This window comes from Ipomoea triloba, chromosome 13 (assembly GCF_003576645.1).
Source record: "Ipomoea triloba cultivar NCNSP0323 chromosome 13, ASM357664v1".
Lineage (NCBI taxonomy): Eukaryota > Viridiplantae > Streptophyta > Magnoliopsida > Solanales > Convolvulaceae > Ipomoea > Ipomoea triloba.
Window position 1 is genome coordinate 14873880 of NC_044928.1, and position 1974 is coordinate 14875853.

The 1974-nt window shown below is 36.8% G+C and overlaps 1 protein-coding gene across 2 annotated transcripts in view; it reads left to right on the forward strand.

Moving 5' to 3' along the window:
* The window catches only part of LOC116001582, a 3082-nt gene extending 1609 nt beyond the window's left edge, over nucleotides 1-1473 (forward strand). Inside the window, exons 1-2 of one of the 2 annotated variants that reach the window (XR_004094245.1) lie at nucleotides 328-395; nucleotides 1074-1473. Coding sequence is in view for 1 of the 2 variants with exons in the window: in XM_031241466.1 (XP_031097326.1) it covers nucleotides 1074-1360 (287 nt within the window). In the remaining variant the exon portion in view is untranslated. Of the gene's footprint in view, nucleotides 1-327; nucleotides 396-1073 lie in introns of those variants that run through there. The other variant, XM_031241466.1, reaches the window with a different exon arrangement.
* Nucleotides 1474-1974: the final 501 nt, after the last annotated feature.

The window sequence follows — 1974 nt, forward strand, 5'->3', positions numbered from 1 at the left end:
TTTTTCGGGGGGGGGGGGGGGGGGGGGGGTGTGTGTTGTGTTTCAGATTATGGGTTTTTTTTTTTTTTTTTGGTTTTATGGTTTGGGTTTTTGGGTTTGGAGAGGGCGTGGCGGTGGGTGTTTTTGCTTTTTGTTTTTATTTTTATTTTTTTAATACATGCCATTAGAATTTAGAAGAAGTTTAATACTCCTCAAATGGACAATTCAGACACATTAATATAAATTCACTAAACTTGTTAGTTTACTCTGCACTTTTGTGCTCTTTGAACTAATTTCATAGAGTGGCAGGAAATGTGTTATACTATCGTCATCATAGTACAAGTGAAGTGGAGTGGTTCGAGTCTCTAGTGATCTGTGATCTCTTTTATGTAATGCAAATACATTCTACTCATTTGGTAGGTCTGTGTAAAATTTGGGTCTATGCATTTTATGTTATAAGTGTGTGCATTCGGTTGAGATGACATTTACTATTATTAGTTTTTGTTTTATGCATATATATGTTGATGTTGATCTGAATTGGCATGTTTAATTTCAATTTTGAATTATTAATTTCATATTTTAAACGAATTATTTCTTTATACCATGAATTGTTTTGGTATGTGCAAGACAGACTTGGCATGTGTGGGTAGTTACCCATCATAATTTGGGTATGTTCACTTGATGTTATAAGTGTGTGCGTACAGTTGAGATGGCATTTCACTATTATTAGTTGGTGTTTCATGCATATAAGTTGACGTTGATTTGAATTGGCATGCTTAATCTAAATTTATAGTTATTAATTTCATATTTTAAACGAAGTATTTCTTCATACCATAAATTTTTTCTTTTTGGTTTGTGCGAGACAGACTTTGGCGTGTGTGCACAGTTACCCATCATAATTTGGGTCTGTGGACTTTATGTTTTCAGTGTGCGGGACAGGGACATAGGTTTTGGGTGTGTGCGTGACAGGTATGGGGTTTGTGCTCTTTAGGTTATAAGTGTGTGCATTAGTTCGTATGCGTTGTCAATTTTATTATTGTTTGGTTCTTTTCTGGTAATTGGTGCGTTTTAATTTGGTGTGCATCAATTTACAGGGAACATTGATGGAGGTAATCAAAATGGGATGGTGGATAGTCCATCCTCTGACGATTTTGTATCTCTCCCGGTGGTGTTGCCCCCTCGTGCCCAAGCAGAACCTCTGGGGAATGATTCTGATGATGGGCTTGGTGGTGAAGAGGTAGACTTGTTCCACCCCATGAAGATTCGTGGCACCCTAAAGCATTTAGTCTCATCCATGAAGTTGTTTAATGCGTGCCAAAAGAGAGCTATGCGTGAATTAACTATGTCGCATCCTCACATACAATTGTGTCTCTACGTGTGATTTGTCTCCCAATTTATATATTTCAAAGCCAATGAATAAGCGCATGTTCAAGAATTAAACCTTTTTGCTCAGAACATTGCACACTACGTGTGTTTCCATTGCACACACCATCATCCATACGTGTTCTAGTGTTATTACAAAGATTGTTCACACCAATGCACAAGCTCGTAACTTGCCCTGCACACACTTATTAAATTGCAAAGCTGGTAACTTTCCCTGTATATCAGTAAATGCACACAACATTAAACTGCAATGCACACATTTGATTGTTAGAACCACTATCACTAACTTTTTACTGTTCGGTTGTTGGGTTTATGCACACGCACAATATCACAATTACAAAGACATTCGTGCTTCCTCACCATTTTTAATAATCGCTAATGTATAAATTCTAATAGACCTCTACAATCATCAGAATTCTGAACCGCACACACCTAATATTCACAAATTATTTGGACGAAATAAACATGCCAAAAACACTTAAGTGCATTATCAGTAACTTGCACTCGCCGTCTTTAAGACATGCACACTACTAAAATGGAATATTTTGGATTTTTGCACACGCTAAACCCAAGAATGCATACACCTACAAACCCAAATTCAAAAACACTCAT